The sequence below is a fragment of the Chlorocebus sabaeus genome, chromosome 26, assembly GCF_047675955.1.
Source record: "Chlorocebus sabaeus isolate Y175 chromosome 26, mChlSab1.0.hap1, whole genome shotgun sequence".
Lineage (NCBI taxonomy): Eukaryota > Metazoa > Chordata > Mammalia > Primates > Cercopithecidae > Chlorocebus > Chlorocebus sabaeus.
Genome location: NC_132929.1, coordinates 15760225 through 15775523, shown reverse-complemented (window position 1 = coordinate 15775523; position 15299 = coordinate 15760225). Strand labels below are relative to the sequence as shown.

Genomic DNA, 15299 nt, shown 5'->3' with positions numbered 1-15299 from the left:
CTACAGTAACAGTAATGCTTCCTAATGATACTCTTAGAATCCTAAATAGAAAATATACTCCGTTGATGGTGGGTTACTCTCATATGTGAAAGATGACATGTACTGTATATGGACTTAATATAATAATCTGGGTCTCCTAATTTACAAAGAAATACTTCAATTATATAAAAACAGCTGAAACCTCTTTCTACAAGGGGCAGATAATAATAAAAGTCACCCAAATAGACTGGAACGAAGAAAGGAAGACCTAACACCAGCGCACCTTAATAATACATCACTATTTTCCTGTCCCAATAATAGCTGGAAAATAAAAGCCATCGAGACCTGCTAGGGCTATCTCCCAGTTTGAAGTCCATCTCTCTTTTAACCTTAGAACCTTTTTATCTACAGCAACTCTAACAGCAAACAGGAGAAAAAAAGAACAATTTTCTTTCTGAACCAAAGCACACAAAAATGTTCTTTCTGTGGAGGTCTTGATTCCACTTGAAGTGCTGTTATAATCATGTGTGTTTCATGTTAATGCTCCACATGAAGCAAGGAAAGAGTGGGACATTCTCAACTGTGTCCAGCGTAACTTAAATAAAACCTTTAACTCCAGGAAGGTGACGATGAGCATAGTATCGAACATCCATATTCACTTCCCTCCCCACTCCCAAAATAGAAGTCAAGTCCATGAGTCTTTGTGGAAATGGAACAGAGAAGGAGCTCTAAAGGGGGTGGGGGGGATGACTCTGTACCACACCTTGATGACAGCTCCGAAAGCTCCTTTACCAAGAAGCTGTAATTCTTCAAACTCAATGAAGTATCGGGAAAACTGTCTCTGTGTCTCACTAAAGAAGGCAGCACTGGGTAGCTGGTTGCTAGGAATGACAGTCTCAACATAATCTTGTCCTCCAGAATCTGAGATAAAACAGAGAGTAAGAGGCACATGAGGCATTGGAAATTTAGGAAGAGCTACACAGCCAACAATGATGGAAGCCCTGGAAGAAGAGCCCCAACCAGTAGTTTGAAAAATTATCTTAACCTGAATGGCCTTTTAAAACTTTTCCTTGGCCGGGCACGGTGGCTCACACCTGTAATCCTAGCACTTTGGGAGGCCAAGGCGGGCGGAGCACAAGGTGAGGAGATCAAGACCACGGTGAAACCCCGTCTCTACTAAAAATACAAAAAATTAGCTGGGCGCAGTGGCAGGCGCCTGTAGTCCCAGCTACTCAGGAGGCTGAGGCAGGAGAATGGCATGAACCCGGGAGGCAGAGCTTGCAGTGAGCCGAGATCGCGCCACTGCACTCCAGCCTGGGCAACAGAGCAAGATTCCGTCTCAAAAAAACAAACAAACAAACTTTTCCTCACCTTACCCTCCTTAAAGTAGGCAGAAATATGTAATTAGCCCAAGTTTATAGGTGGGAGGTTATACAGAGTAAGTGACTTAACTATAGAGTTAGAACCCAAACCCAGGTCTCATGATCCATCCCAATCTCTACTGAGGTTCCTTAATCTCAGGTGCAGCAGGAAAAATCTAGTTACATGGCACTATGGGTGACTAAATACTACAAGAGACTACAGCAATGGACAGTCCATCAGTAGAGACTAGAAAAATCAGGGTGGTAAAACAGTCTCATGCACATGGCACACATCAAACTAATGGATTTATGTGTAGTTCAGAATAAAAGACATAAAATAATACATGCAGCCCCTTCCAGTTTTAGGTTTATGTACACTTTCAAAATAATTTAATGTCAAAACAGGATATGAAATAAAGAATGGTAATAGACTCACCTTCAGGACTTTGTTCCACTAGAGGCATTTTTGGCTGAGGATTTATAAAGCTGTGTTTCAACAACTGCTGGGGACTCCATCTTTCCTTGTCATCCAAGCACACACATCTCAATGAGAGGAAAGGAAGAATCTCAGCATCACATACAATCAGTGCTAAACTACTTAATCCAAGGTATTAACTATGGGTTTTCTTTTTTTTAAAGATACACATTAGAGAGTTCATGTTACTCATAGACCAGAATGTACTCTCACAGGTGAATTTAAATAAACATTCCTGAAGGATTTACGTGCTATGAAACAGGCCAGGTACAAGAGGCGAATCAAAAAAAGGCGTCTCTAGATGCAGAAGACTTACCCTCACGGAACAATTTTTTAAAAGTCTGAGGTAGTGCAAGTAGGCTATAAATTTTCACCTCGATTAACAGTTTAATGCCTTGTCATGCCAAACTAAGCCTTTCGGGAACTGGTTATAAATAAAGCCTTCTAAAGACAAAGCAAATCAGAGAGTTGGTGCAGGAGAGCGGCTCAGTATGACGAGCTTTAGATTACGCCTGCTCATTACAGGATGAAGTAAGTTGCAAACATTTAGGGAAGGCTTTTTAAAAGTCCCATATTCTATTACATACTTTTTTAAGAAATTGGTTTATGCTTTTTTTTTCTTTTTTTTTTTTTCTTGAAACAGGGACTTGCTGTATCACCCAGGTTGCAGTGCAGTGGTGTGATCTCAGCTCACTCCAACTTCTGCCTCCCGGGCTCAAGCAATCCTCCCATCTCAGTAGCTGGGACTACAGGCAGGCACCACCAGGCCTGGCTAATTTTTATATTTTTTTGTAGAGAGGGGGTTTCCCCACGCTGACGCAGGCCGGTCTCCAAATCCTGAGCTCAAGCAGTCTGCCTGCCTCAGCCTCCCAAAGTGCTGGGATTACAGGTGTGAGTCACTGTGCCCCGCCTCACATACTTTCTTTTAATCTTCATTCCTTGAACCCATTAACTTACTGTTTAATGGTATAATAGACAATTCTTGTTTTGTTTTTTAATGAAGAAAAACAAGCCATACCTTTAACCCAGGGCTTCTGAAAGTGGGGGTCCCTGGCCAGTAGCATCAGTATCCCCTAAAAAATGTTAGAAATACAAATTCTGCTGCACCCCTGACCTAGTAAATCAGCATCTCTGGGGGTTTGGACAGTGATCTGTGCTTTAACAAGAGCTCCAAATGATTTTGATGCAAGCTAAAGTCTAAGTTAAAGTCTAAGTAGTTAAATTCTAACTGATTTAAGCTGGCCTTTTTTAAAAAAAATTTTTTTTTTGAGATAAGGTTTTGCTCTGTCACCCAGGCTGGAGAGCAGTGTTGTGATCATCACTCATGGAAGCCTCGAATTCCCATGCTCAAAGGATCCTCTTGCCTCAGCCTCCTGAGTAGCTGGGAGTACAGACATGTACCACCATGCTGGAATACTTTATTTATTTTCATTTTATCTATTTTTTTTTTTTGAGACGGAGTCTTGCTGTGTTGCCCAGGCTGGAGTGCAGTGGCACTACCTTGGCTCACTGCAACCTGCAACCTCCACCTCCCAGGTTCAAGCAATTCTCCTGCCTCAGCCTCTCAAGTAGCTGGGACTACAGGCGAGTGCCACCATGCCTGGCTAATTTTTATATTTTTAGTAGATATGGGATTTTGCCATGTTACAGGCCAGGGTGGTCTTGAACTCCTGACCTCAAATGATCTGCCTGCCTTAGCCTCCCCAAATGCTGGAATTACAGGTGTGAGGTATCGTGCCCAGCTGTGCTGGAATACTTAACAATTTTTTTTTTTTTATTTTTAGTAGAGATGAGGTCTTACTATGTTGCCCAGGCAGGTCTTGAACTCTTGGGCTCAAGAGATCCTCTCACCTAGGCCTCCTGCAATGCTGGGATTACAGGTATGAACCACCATGCCAGACTACTTTCATTACAACGGCACAAGTAGTACTTGACTTGGTAGCACTTCACCTATAATTATAAACAATATACTTAAAAGAATCAACTGTCATTGTGAGTTCTGGACTTAAAAATCTGTACATATAAAGTGGTGACAGCAACTATCATAAATGGTAACTTTTTTTTATGTTGCAGCAGTAAAAAGCAAAGTACTCCTAATTTCATAGCTTGAACAGGCAAAAAAAATTCTAATAAAACCATTTGTATAAGATACTGTATTTCCTTTAAATTTAAAATTAATTTTTAATTATATCATTCAAACATAAATACCTTCTCCTTGCAAATATTAAAGCATTACTGATAACGATAAAGCCTTTGACCAGCCTCCCCTTCCAATTCTTTCTTCCACTTAGTGTGTATCATTGTAGAGATTTTTCTAGGCATTTACACACATAAACATACAATGATCCAAACAAAATAGTATGTTTTTTGATTTTTTAAAGCAATATCATCTTGTATATATTATTCTTCAACTTGCTTTTTTTATTCCACCATTTGTCTTGGAGTTCTTTCTAAGCCAGTACTTAAAGATTTTTTTTAAACTTCTGTATAGGCGTGGACCTACCAGAATTTATTTACACATTCTCCTACTGTTGAGATTATTTCCAATTTTTCACATTTTCACAAAATGCTGCAATGAGCATCCCTATATATGCCCTGTTGGGTTTCTGAAGTGCATTATCAACTGTAACTCAACTGTGACATAAATGCTATTAACTTGAAAGAAAATCTGGATCAGAAAAATGTTAAAGCCTACCTAGAATGCACAGTATTTTTAAGAGATTTATAGCCACCAAGATCTCACTTTAAAAATGAACTTCTCTGAACCAATGATTTTGGCAACAGGGTAGCCGTATATAGAAAAGGTTCAGCTTTGAACAAAAAGGGTAAAACGCCTGGCAGCATCCACATTTCTTCATAGTTCTCACTACTGAGGATGGTGATGAAAACCAGCACTGACTCAGTCTGGGCCAAGTGCCAGAAACTTTATGGGTGTTAACTAATTTAATCCTCACAACCACTTCATGAGGTGGGCAGTGCTATTATCCCAGTTTCACAGAGGAGGAAACGCAGGGCAGGGGGTTAAGTCACTCAGCCAGTAGGGCATAGAGGTGGGACCTGAACCCAGATGTTTTGACTCCAGCGTCTTACCCATCACAGAGGCTGATTTGAAACAAAATCTTTCTCCAAAGGGTGTTCAACAATATGTAAAAATATAACTACAAATGGAAGGTTGCTGTTTTCATTCTTTGTGAATGGTGTTTTTCTTTTGTTAACCAGAGCTGGACAGCAAAGTTCCTAAAACAGTTCTTGGCAGCTCCTTAACCAACCACAGTCTATCAAACCACTCCAGGGAGAGGAGTATACAAAATATTCTAAAGAAAAATCTTGTTAAAAGAATAAGAAGGCCATGAGCTGTGGCTCACGCCTGTAATCCCAGCACTTTGCAAGGCCAAGGCGGGTGGATCACAAGGTCAGGAGATCGAGACCATCCTGGCTAACATGGTGAAACCCTGTCTCTACTAAAAATACAAAAAATTAGTCGGGCGTGGTGGTGGGCAACTGTAGTCCCAGCTACTTGGGAGGCTGAGGCAGGAGAATGGTGTGACCCTGGGAGGCGGAGCTTGCAGTGAGCTAAGATTGCACCACTGCACTCCAGCCTGGGTGACACAGCGAGACTCTATCTAAAAAAAAAAAAAAAAAAAAAAAGAATAAGAAATTGTGTGATCTCAAGTTTGAAACTGACAGAGTGTAGAGCTATTTAAGAAGAGAACTAGGAAAGTTTTAGCTACCGAGCCCATTCATTTTGCTACTAAACAGGAAAGGAAAGGTACTTCTACTTAAACCTCCCAGTGCTGTTTATAACAACATATAACGCTATTGCTAACCTTGACTAAATCTCTTCATCAATGAAGAAGGCAGAACACTAAAGGTGATATTTTGAAGATGGAAACGAAACTTTCCATCTGTGATTCTATCATCATATTTGTCATTTTAGCCAACCTCATTGTTAGGGTGCATTTAAATAAATATTTTTAAAGTTCCATTGCATTAAAAAGATACCATAAAAGATTTCTTTAGAAATCTTAATATTTTCATATACTTTAAGGAGCAAAACCAACACAAAGAATCAAAGTTGGCCCCTTTCCACAACTCTGTGTGTGTGTGTGTGTGTGTATATCTCATACTCACTTTACACAAAAACAATCTCATTCAAACACAAATGCAGCTACTTTCACATCTATAATGGTAAGATCATCAGTGACAGGGCATAACAGTGTAACCCAGGCCAACTGGCTACTGGAATAGATGGAATAGGAAAGAAATGTGAAGGGTAAAATAAATGTTGCAAACGGAAGAAGTGAATAAAAGCAAATGATTGGGAAAAAGAAGGTAAAAAACAAAGAGCGTCAGAAACGGAAGAAACCAGCCCAGGTCAACTCCTGCAGGACAGCTGGACAAGAGGAGCATCTGGAAAAATCCAGACTGAAGGGATCTTACCTCCCAATTAACAGAAACTGAGAGAACTTAGCTGTGGCTTGGACTGAAAACAGAGGCAGCACTAAATTCGAAAACACTTAAGTGAAGGACCTGGACAAACACGTTAGGCCTGAGGAAACATCTCAAGAAAGGTTCTCCCAAACAGGATAAAACTTGGCTTTGTAATTAAACATGCACCTGTGATTTACAGGTATTGAAAATTCTCTAGCTAGAGTAATTTATTTGGATTCTACAACTTAGATGAATGAGACAGCCAATGAGGAATGGTTAAGAAGCACAAGGGGCAGAATCTCACTCCCAAAGCTATTACTGAAGTAAGAAGCCTCGTCTTTGACCCTTTAGGAACCAGAGCAAAGGTCAGTATTTGGAATACCTAGGGCATTTCTCACCGTAACAATCTCTATTGACTTCCAAGAGTATACCAGCAGTCCCCAAAAAGGAGTTTGAAAATCAAGTGTGAATTCCAAGTGAATTTCAGAGAATGTGGTAGTTAAGAGAATCACAAACCTACGTGAGAAAACAGAACATATAAGACTAGGACAGGACTGGAAGAGCGAAGAATGAAGTCCTGTTCCTCACTTTTCAGCTTCCACATCACTTAGATGTCTGGCACACTCCAGCACAATCAAAAGTACAGGAGTAAACTGCTACTAGAGAGAATCTCAGTGATACTCACTTCTTTAGAAAATCTTGAAAGTCAGCTGGTAAGTCACTAGGGATGGTCACAGGGTACTCTCCACATTCCTGTCCTTGGCTGAGGGACAGCAGCAGGAGGCCAAGACGCCAAACATCTCCTTTCTTCCCCGTTTTATAAGGCAGAGCATTGTCACTAAAACGAACTCGGGTTTGCTCAAACACATCCTCCTTGCAAATGTCTGCGAGGCGCTTAGAAATGCTATAGTCTGTAATCTTGACGGTGCCTTCTGCATCCACCAAGACATTAGATGCACTCAGGACCTTATGCACCACAGAATTGCAGTGCAGATAATCAAGGCCTGACAGGAGCTGAGCTGTGTACCTGCGAAGCTGATGCACAGGGATGGCGCCTGAGTGGCTCAGGTGTGCAGCAAGAGAGACCCCACTAATGTGCTCCACTAAAATGTCCACCACGATGGAGTCGTCTTGCTCTTTGAGATTCATTGCAAGGTAGCGTACTACATTTGGATGGCTCAATTTCACCAGTGAGTTGAATTCTGTTTCTGTTCCTTGAATCTGATAAGTTAAAAAAAAAAAAAAAAAAGAATAATATTGGGCCAATCAATATTAACTTGGGTTTCATTTCAAAAGGGAAGTATTTGATCACACAAGGGAGGCATAAAAAAAAAAACAAACCAAAAACAAAAAACCAAAAACAAAAGTGAAGTATTTGATAGAAAATATACTTTCAAATGAGAGGAGAACAAATATGCCCTGAACTGAATTCTCCCCAAACCATATGGTCAACCTAATAGTTCATAAAGATGGAAAAAATTTAGTTAATTCTCAACTTCTCTAATCTCAAAACCTACTATGCATATACTACAAAATTAGTGAACAGTTTTTAAAATAAAATTCTTTTGAGGTATGGCCACCAGAAAAAAACAAACTTTAATTTAAAAATAACCTTTTCTGATTAGCTTTGTATTTGGGTTTTTAAAAATACAGTATACGATTTGAGCAGCAGAATAATGGCTCCTCAAAGATGTCCACATCCTAATCCTCAGAACCTCACATGGCAAAGAGGAGTTAAGGTTGAAGACAGAAAAAAAAAAAATCTTTTCTGATTTAATTAAGATCACTGTCAACATTTAAAAAATCAGTTTGATAGAAAATACCCACATGTTATCTATCTGGTCACCACACAAAGATAACTCAAGATTTTGTCACATTTACTTTCAGTTTTCTTTCTATACTTAAATACACACACATTTCTGAACACCATGCTTTATCTACAATTTTTGTAAACCTTGTTATTATGTAATACTATAATATGCAATAGTGAATGTTCTCCTTATGCTTGGTTATAAATCATTAATTTATAAATTAACTTAAAAATCCTCCAGTCCCCCAAAATTCAGTTTTGAAGCAGTACTTTTCTTTTTTCTTTTTGGAGACAGGGTCTTGCTCTGTCACCCAGGTTGTGGTGCAGTAGCATGAACATAACTCACTGCAGCCTCAACCTCCTGGGCTCAAGCAATTATCCCACCTCAGCCTCCCAAGTAGCTGGGACCACAAGTATGTGCCACCATGCCCACTAATTTTTAAATTTTTTGTAGAGACAGAGTTTTACCATGTTGCCCGGGCTGGTCTCAAACTCCTGGGCTCAAGTAGTCCTCCTACCTCGGCCTCCCAAAGTGCTGGGATTACAGGTATGAGTCACCACACCCAGCCCTGAAGCAGTATTTCAAGAGTAGGGAAAAGAAGAATTGCAAAAAAACCCAATTTTTAACTAGTATTTAGTCCCAGTTGGAAAGATGACTGTTAATGCCACACTAAGGGCTGAGAAAGGAGGTTAAGAAGGCAGTTGGAAGTGCTTTGACCATGTTGTGGAAGTTCTGAAACCAGAAACAAGGAGCAAAGAGGTACTGGTCCTTCACGGTGTTCTCTGGTCAAACAGTTCTCATACTGCTCTGGATCATCTTCGCAGGACAATCAAACGCAGGGCTATTTTGTTCTGTCATCTCGTAAAGCCTGAGATTAGGCCTTTTGCTCAGTCAGCCACCTTGAATGCTTACCTGCTTTTTGCACTTATCAATCTTCTCTTTTTCTTGATTGGTAAGGAATGGACCCATTTTTTTCTGCCACTGAAGGACCCACTCATACAACAAGACAAAGCCGCCAGTGGCTGTTTCCAAAGCATTGTAGACTAATTTCCCAAGCTGTTCATCACTGCCTGCACATTAAACAGAAAGTATAATTAAATCCCATTGATACGTTTTCTGTGGGGGGAAAGAAGGGAGGGGGTAATACACATTCTTTAGTTCAACAATGGATACCATGTGCTAACTATGGAAAATATGACCTTATGTAATAATGTTCTTTTGTAAACAATTTTTGATATTTAGCAATATACCCTGAGTCCTAAAATAATTTTTTATAAGGGGCAAGAATCAACAATGAGATCTTAGTATCAGATAAATAAAGAATCAATGTTTGGCCAGGCGCAGTGGCTCACACCTGTAATCCCAGCATTTTGGAAGGCCAAGGCAGATGGATCACCTGAGGTCAGGAGTTCGAGACCAGCCTGGACAACATGGTGAAACCCCCTCGCTACTAAAAATACAAAAATGTTAGCCAGGTTTGGTGGCAGGCACCTGGAGTCTCAGCTACTTGGGAGGCTGAAGCAGGAGAATCACTTGAACCTTGGAGGTGGAGGTTGTAGTGAGCCTAGATCGCACCATTGCACTCCAGCCCGGGAGACAAGAGCAAGACTCTGTCTCAAAAACAAAAGAGACCAGTGTTTTATACTACCAGCCATTATGCACAATGTTATTTTCATAACGAGTTTACCTTTGCTGACTGTGTCTACTGGTGTACCCTCATAAAGCTAAATACCAACTAAAATGACAGAAAGAATATGAAAATAGAGAACAAGTCATTGAGATCAATGTAGATTAGTGTGCACAGTAAAATAGTAATTTGAAAATCTGAATACATCTATGACTTTCTAAGTGCAAAATTTGAATATGCTCAGTAAATACAAACTGGTCAATGCTTTGGAAGGAAAGAACAAGTGATGTCAGTTTAGATTTGAAGCTAGAAAATGAGACACATTTATTTAGTGATAGTCATATGGTTCTCACACAGGGAGAGCTAAATTCTGTAACACCAAAAATTTTCTTATAAAAATCTCTATTTTCATTAAAACAATAATAGAAAATTCTAAAAAATTAGAAAAGGAGAAAAAAAATCACTGTTTGTTTTATGTTTCTTTTAGTTCCCTCTATTCTCCTTTACCCCATAATTTAACATATCATAGCATATATATAGCACCTTGACACTATGACATTTTGGACCAGGTAATCTTTGTTGTAGGCAGCTGTTTTGTGCACCGTAGGATTTTAGCAGCAATCCTGGTATCTACCCACTAGATGCCAATAGCACCCCGGCCCCAGTGTTAGCCATCAAAAACGTGTGCAGACATCACCAAATGTCCCCCAGGCTACAAAATTGCCCCCAGCTGATAACCCCTGATACATAGTATTCTGCCTTTTTCTCTTATATAAGTAATAGTTTTCCATGATGCTATACTATCTTCATAATGAAAACAAATTTAAAGAGACCTTGATACTTATCTTTTCTATTTGAATAATCAAAAGTGAAGTAACCTGTGTATATATGATAAAGATGTCTCAGCAAAAATACTTTGGAGAAATATGGCTGAACTAGCTCACTTTGACTTCTTACCTGAGAAGCAGTTTTTATTTCATGGGAATGCTGATAATTTGGAGATTTTAATTAAAATGATCTATTACGTTAGTCATAAATAACTCCTGACAGTCTTTGCCTAAGGGGAAAAATCCTGCTGTTTAAAAATTTGTCAACCCAAGGAAGCAACCTAAGAAATGTGGGATCTAAGCAGTCTACTAGAAACACATGGCATTAAATGTTTATGGGATGGAGTATGAAGTTATTTACATAAAGCCTAATTAAATTTGTGTGTTACGTAGTACAGTGTTTTGCAATATTTGTTTCCCTAATTGGGACGAGGCAGGCATTTCATAGTTGCTGGGGTTTAAAAAATTACAATTTTAGTATTGCCAGCCTCTTCTTGTCAGTTTTTCATGATGGGGATTATAAAAGGGACAAAAGAATATACTGTGATGAGGATAAGGGAAAATACATTATCAAAAGAACTCTAACTCAAACTCTGGGATATGCCCACAATGATGGTTCACGCAGACAGTCTCTATAGTGCTGTAGCCACATCTATAAGTAAGTGCTCTCTTCTCTCTAGTTCTAACAACTTTAAAATGAAAAACAAATAATGTTTTTTATAAAAATACTTCACCGAAAATAAAAAATTAGTAATCTTTTATGAAAACATTTCATAGACAGGGCATATTTAAAAAATCAGACCCACTGTGAGAAAACAAAATAAATAATTTACTTGGTGATTTTATTAAAAATTCTCCAACTGAAAATGTGCCTCCTAATAAGGGTATTAACTATGGTGAATCTGTCTAATGAGTACTAGTGAGAATAAGAGACCAAGTTAAGGTAAGAAGAATTGTATTAATTTGCCTTCTTGATTTCCCCAAGTTATTGGAAGTAGTGAGTTCTATGTGTCACTTCGTGAATTTGAAATGTTTGAGTCAAGGACACTCTCAGGTCCAAAGCCAACCACCACTACTAAGGTCTCAAACCCGCCCAATGATTCCTTTGTCTAAATATGGCCGCTCTGTGTATGTGCAGGATCCTCTACTATCCAGGCTGCTGTTTGTCTGCCAAGGCTAAGTATCCAGCTCATAGATTATTGAGAAGTTTGGTTTCTTCTCCCTCTACCTGCTGCCTCCTCCCTGGCAACTCTTTTGCTTATTTGTATCTCCTTAAAGAGGAAGGGGAAAAGATGCCAAAAGAAATTCAATTCACATAATTTGGCTACCTGTTACCTCTGGCAAAAATATTCACGGGATTGAAAATTAAAGTTAATTGACAAATTCACTATGTGCAAATGATTTCTATACCAATTACTGGTTTTATCTGTAAGGCTAGGTAAAGATGATGTACATTTAGGGCAAAGGAAGAGATACAAAAACTTGACTTTAGTATGAGCAATTCAAATTCTGATTTGCTGAACCAGCTTCATTCCAAATAGCCATGAGTAGACAAAACTTCTAAATAAGGCATATATAAAATAAGGTGGTCTTCCTGGTCAGGTATAACATGCCAAGCAGGAAACGGCCAAATGGATGGATATCCACTTAAGAAAATGAGACCTGGTCAACAAAGACCACAGGTGTTACTATAGTCCTAGCTACTAAGGAGGCTGAGGCAGGAGTATTGAGTGAGCCTAGGAGTTTGAGGTTACAGTGAGCTATGATTGTGCCACTGTACAACTCCAGCCTAGGTGATGGAGCAAGACCCTGTCTCAACAACAAAAAAGGTAATAGGCATTAGAATGCATTTTGTTACGCATATTTTATCAGCATTAGATGTATATGATGCAAAATTCTAACATTTTAATTATGTTTTTATTTCAATAAGCTTTGATAATTATAATGACAGATTTAAAATTATCTTTATGTTAATAATATTTCCAAGAGCACGGGTTTTAAAATTTTATTTTATTTTATTTTATTGAGACAGGGTCTCATTCTGTCACTCACACTGGAGTGCAGTGGCTTGATCATGGCTCACTGCAGCTTTGAACTCCTGGGCTCAAGCAGTCCTCCCACCTCAGCCCCTCAACGTATTGGGATTATAGGCGTGAGCCACTGCACCCAGCCAAAAACACAGGTTTTTATTTCCATCTGACATGAAGGGAAACCTGAGTGACTTCTCATTCCAGTCATTAAGGATGGGAGCCAGAATGACTACCAGCTTGATGGTCTTCCTCGGACTGCACTGGTCTGAATGCCATAGTGTCTAATCTATCCCATTCCTTCGTGATTAACTTTTGCCATTACAATAATATAAATAGATTTTGTTAGTTTACTTACCAATACATTTCCCTTTGTGCACCATGAGCTGATCAGGACTCCCCATATTGAAATACAGAACTTCACAAGAGCCAGGAGAATCTTCACTATTACATACAGAATACTGTCGTTCTCGCCTTAAAAACAAATTCGAACAATACGTTTGAACAATCATTTTTTTCTTTAAGATGAACATAGGAATGTTATAGATTAACATAGGCAAGAATGCCCCTCCGTTTTCTCCTGTTTATTACTGTTTATTAGCCCACTCACAGTCTAACATCTGTTTCTACTGGGAATTGAGTAGGAGGTGCTAATGAGAAAGGCATTCGTTTCCCCACTTCCCATCTTCATCTTCTCCACATGAAAACCACAAACCCTTAACTCCAGGTCTGTGCTGCCCAACGCTGTGGCTACTAAAATAAAACTGAAAATTCAGTTCACGTGCAGTAGCCACATTTAAGTACTCAATAGCCATACATGGCTAGTGGCTACTATATTGGACAGCACAGATACAGATCATTTCCATTATCAGAAAAAGTTCTACTGGTCAGCAGTGATTTAGATCAATTCCACATGGATCCCACATTGCTTCATTCCCATGCACATGTACATCTGGAGAAAGCTGCAAAACAGAGGGAGTTGGAGCTGCCACAAATTCCTGGTTTCCAATTGGGCCTCCAGTCATTGAGTGCACATTCCTTCTCTTGCTTGTCTTTGGTAGATATTCCCATCATTCCCTTCCATGACTTCTCCAAAACACTTAAAACCCAACCTCTCCTCTCTTTCTGTTTTTGTACTTTTTTTCTGGTGGGGAGCAATAGCTAAGAAACTAGATCATAATGCAAAAATAATAAATTAGGGGAGAGGGTGCAGGGAAGAGGTAAGGGAGAGACCTCTTGATGGTCAGGATTGAACACTTATCAGAAACACTTTGATGAAGTGCATGGACAGATCTCTACAGAGATCACCCTCTCATTCTCAGCATGATTTTGACTTTTACTTTCACTGATTACATGATGCAATGAGGAATGCAGTCCACAATTTCTATTGTTCCACCTGTAAAGTTACTTGGCATTGGCACTCTTCATTCTTTGTGGGTGACTTTGAGGAAGGATGGCTACTCCTGTCCTCAGTCCCATCCCCTACAGAGGTCTCCTCTGGGATCTTAGTCTATTCGTTAGTCCCTTTCTCCTGTATGTTCAATCAGCCCCTCTCTCTGGGCTCCCTCCCCCCAGCCTATAAATCTCTCTGATCCACACATTCCCCTCCGTCAACCCTGCACCACCCACCCCGTCACCCCTCATAGTCACACTCCTGCACTTGCTGTCTCCACTTCTGCACTATTTACCCCTCACACCATTGCAATGTCAGTAAAACTGCCACCTTCCTCCACTCGCTCCAAACCTGATTTTCCCTTGGCTCTCTAATTTTGGCTCGAGGCATAGTCATCCATTCTGTCTCACAGGTCACCTGTGAGTCTCCTTGGGCTTCTAGATCTGCATCTAATTGGTCTTCAAGTACGACCCTCTCCTCTCTGTTTCCCCTCTCCTGTTTAGTTCATCTCCAACTTTCTCCTGGACACATGCAATACTCTGTTATTATCTGGTCTTTCTGCTTCCAATCCTACACATCCTCTCTTTCCTCAAAACCCTCCCACACTGGTGACAAGATTATGTATTATGATACAGATATCTTACACCACACATATGTCCACATATTCTTTTTTTTTTTTTTTTTTGAGATGGAGTCTCATTCTGTCACCCAGGCTGGAGTGCAGTGGTGCGATCTTGGCTCACTGCAAGCTCCGCCTCCCGGGTTCACGCCATTCTCCTTCCTCAGCCTCCTGAGTAGCTGGGACTACAGGCGCCCGCCACCACGCCCGGCTAATTTTTTTGTATTTTTACTAGAGACAGGGTTTCACCATGTTAGCCAGGATGGTCTCAATCTCCTGACCTCGTGATCCGCCTGCCTCAGCCTCCCAAAGTGCTGGGATTACAGGTGTGAGCCACTGCGCCTGACCCATGTCCGCATATTCTAAACATTGGAAAATAACAAATACGTTGTAGTTCTGTTCAAATTTCTACTTCTAAAGTTACATGTGCAACTAGGAACACACTGAGATTTATGAAGAAAAGGATAAAAGGAAAGGTTCAAAATTACATGCCAGACTTAGTAACATAAACTATGCAGAAGCATCTCTGCATCAGCTCTGGCCTCCTCAGAGGGTGCTAATGGTCATTTTAGTCTAGGCCATCTTTCTGTTCTTTAGTTTACAATGTGTAAATGCTTGGTTTTAAGATGTTTTAGAATGTGAATCATCCTATTATGACTCAAGCACAAACACAATGAGTGTTGATGGCTGTAAGATTAAGGAATAATTAGTATTGAAGGAAAAGTAGACATAATCTTAAAAGTGAAAGT

General features: G+C 39.8%; 1 protein-coding gene across 1 annotated transcript in view; it reads right to left on the bottom strand.

The window, feature by feature from the left end:
* Positions 1-15299, bottom strand: part of EIF2AK4 (eukaryotic translation initiation factor 2 alpha kinase 4) — a 105656-nt gene that overhangs the window by 62609 nt on the left and 27748 nt on the right. Inside the window, exons 7-11 of the mRNA XM_008017075.3 lie at positions 12897-13012; positions 8970-9127; positions 6932-7467; positions 1777-1883; positions 743-900 (exon numbers count right to left, since the gene is read on the bottom strand). Of these exons, the coding sequence (XP_008015266.3) occupies positions 743-900; positions 1777-1883; positions 6932-7467; positions 8970-9127; positions 12897-13012 (1075 nt within the window). The remainder of the gene's footprint in view (positions 1-742; positions 901-1776; positions 1884-6931; positions 7468-8969; positions 9128-12896; positions 13013-15299) is intronic.